This window comes from Megascapheus bottae, chromosome 3, assembly GCF_031878675.1.
Source record: "Megascapheus bottae isolate mThoBot1 chromosome 3, mThoBot2.hap1, whole genome shotgun sequence".
Classification (NCBI taxonomy): Eukaryota; Metazoa; Chordata; class Mammalia; order Rodentia; family Geomyidae; genus Megascapheus; species Megascapheus bottae.
This window is the reverse complement of record NC_143511.1, coordinates 62400748-62402667: the sequence shown is the minus strand read 5'-3', so window position 1 is coordinate 62402667 and position 1920 is coordinate 62400748. Positions and strand designations below refer to the sequence as shown.

At 70.5% G+C, this 1920-nt stretch overlaps 1 protein-coding gene across 1 annotated transcript; it reads right to left on the bottom strand.

The window, feature by feature from the left end:
• Positions 1–372: 372 nt before the first annotated feature.
• On the bottom strand, positions 373–1491 carry Foxe1 (forkhead box E1). The gene has a single exon (XM_090329148.1). The coding sequence runs from the start codon at positions 1489–1491 to the stop codon at positions 373–375; it is 1119 nt and encodes a 372-aa protein (XP_090185274.1).
• Between the last annotated feature and the right edge of the window lie 429 nt (positions 1492–1920).

The following is a 1920-nucleotide window of genomic DNA, read 5'->3' as shown; positions in this document are numbered from 1 at the left end:
CCAGAGCAGGAGCCCCGTCCAAAGGCCAGAGTGGGTGAAGCCGCGACTTACTACAATTCGGAGAACCTACGCTGTCCCCTCCTTTTGTCGCTTTGCACCCTCCCTGAAAGAAGACCGGAACGGATGGGATGGGCGACCCATCCTTTGAGACTTCGCCTAATCAAGGGTTCCTCCGGTCCGTCTAGACTTTCGCGCTAGCCTCTCCCGTCTCTCGCCATTTTCAAGGCGCGCGCCCAGGAGACTGGCAGGCCTCTCGGGCCCTTCCACGTGGGTCTCTACGAGGTCCTCTCTTTAGTCCCGTCCATGGGTCTCGCGGACCTTTAGTTCGTGTGGACCGCGGAGGTATCTAAAAAAATCTGCGTGCCTTTCGGTTCATATGGCCGACACGAACCGATCCACCCCTCCGGGATAGGCGGCGTGGCGGGCGTGGTAGGCGCCGGCACTGCTCCCTCCTAGCTGCCCGCCAGGATTGTAACAGGGCGCTAACGCCCCGAACTGGCCGGGAGACGTGCGCCCGTAGAAGTCCACGGCGGTCTCCACGCCGCCACCGCTGCCACCCGAGGAGGGCGAAGCAGGTCCCGCCAGGCGGCCGGCGGCGGCGAAGAGCGCACCGCCTGCGCCCTGTGGGTACGCGCCGTCGGGGCCCGCGTAGGCGGCCGCGTAGGCCGACGGGTTGGCCGGCCGGGCTCCGGCGCAGCCGGCGGGCTGATAGCCGGTGGTAGTGGCGGCGGCGCCTGCGGAGGCAAAGGCGCAGGAGCCGCCGGGCCCAGACGGTGCGGGGCCCAGCTCCGGGCTGAGCGGCCGTTCGGGAACCAACCCGAAGACCCGGCAGGGACCTGGCGACGCGGCGGGGTAGTAGACCGGAGGCGGCGCGGCAAGCGAGGGCGGCGCGTAGCCCGCATAGACGGCCCCCGGGTAGGGCGGCCGCGCCGTGGGCACGGCACCCGGGAAGATGGCAGCGGCGGCGGCGGCAGCGGCGGCGGCGGCGGCGGCGGCCGCGTCGTGCATGTAAGCCGGGTACGTGGAGAGGTCCGAGCGCTTGAAGCGCTTTCGGCGGCGCAGGAAGCTGCCGCTCTCGAACATGTCCTCGGCGTTGGGATCCAGCGCCCAGTAGTTACCTTTGCCCGGGCGGCCGGCCTCGCGCGGGATCTTGAGGAAGCAGTCGTTGAGCGTGAGGTTGTGGCGGATGCTGTTCTGCCACTTTTTGGGGTTGTCGCGGTAGAAGGGGAAGCGTTCGGTGATGAACTTGTAGATGCCGCCCAGGGTGAGGCGGCGCTCGGGCGCGTGCGCGATGGCCATGGCGATGAGCGCGATGTAGCTGTAGGGCGGCTTCCCGCGCTGCAGGGGGCGCTTGCGCCGGCGCCCCCCGGCGCCCCGGCCCGCCGTCTCCGCGGGGACCCCGGCCACCGCGGCCTCGCTGCGCTCCTCTTTCACCGACGCCAGCGCCTCGGGCTGCGGCGGCGGCGGCGGCGGCCCGCTCTCGGCGGTCATGGCGCGGCGGTCTCTCCCGTCCCCCGGGCGTCTGTGCCTCTCGTGGGCGTCGATCGTCGGGAGTAGAGGCCGCGTGGGAGCCGCGGGTTCGGGACCCGAGTAGCGGGACAGCGACGCTAGGCGCTGGGAGGTGCGCTACGGGTTGGCTCGCACCCGGCGCACCGGGGCTCAGGCTCCGCGCCCCGGGTCACCGGGCTAGCGCTCAGGGGACCGAGTCTCCGCGGTGTCCCGCCCACCGACGGCTCGGTTCCTTTCGGTAGGCCAGGTGGCGGCGGGAGTGTCGGGACCCGGGCTAGGTTTCTTGGCTCCCGCGTACCAGGAGATCCAGGGGTCCGGAAGTGGTTCCAAGATTGGGGCAACTGTAGCTGCTCCAGAGTCCTTGCTGGTCACAGGGTCGCCGTCGAGGTCGTGGCCGCGGAAGAGGCTGCA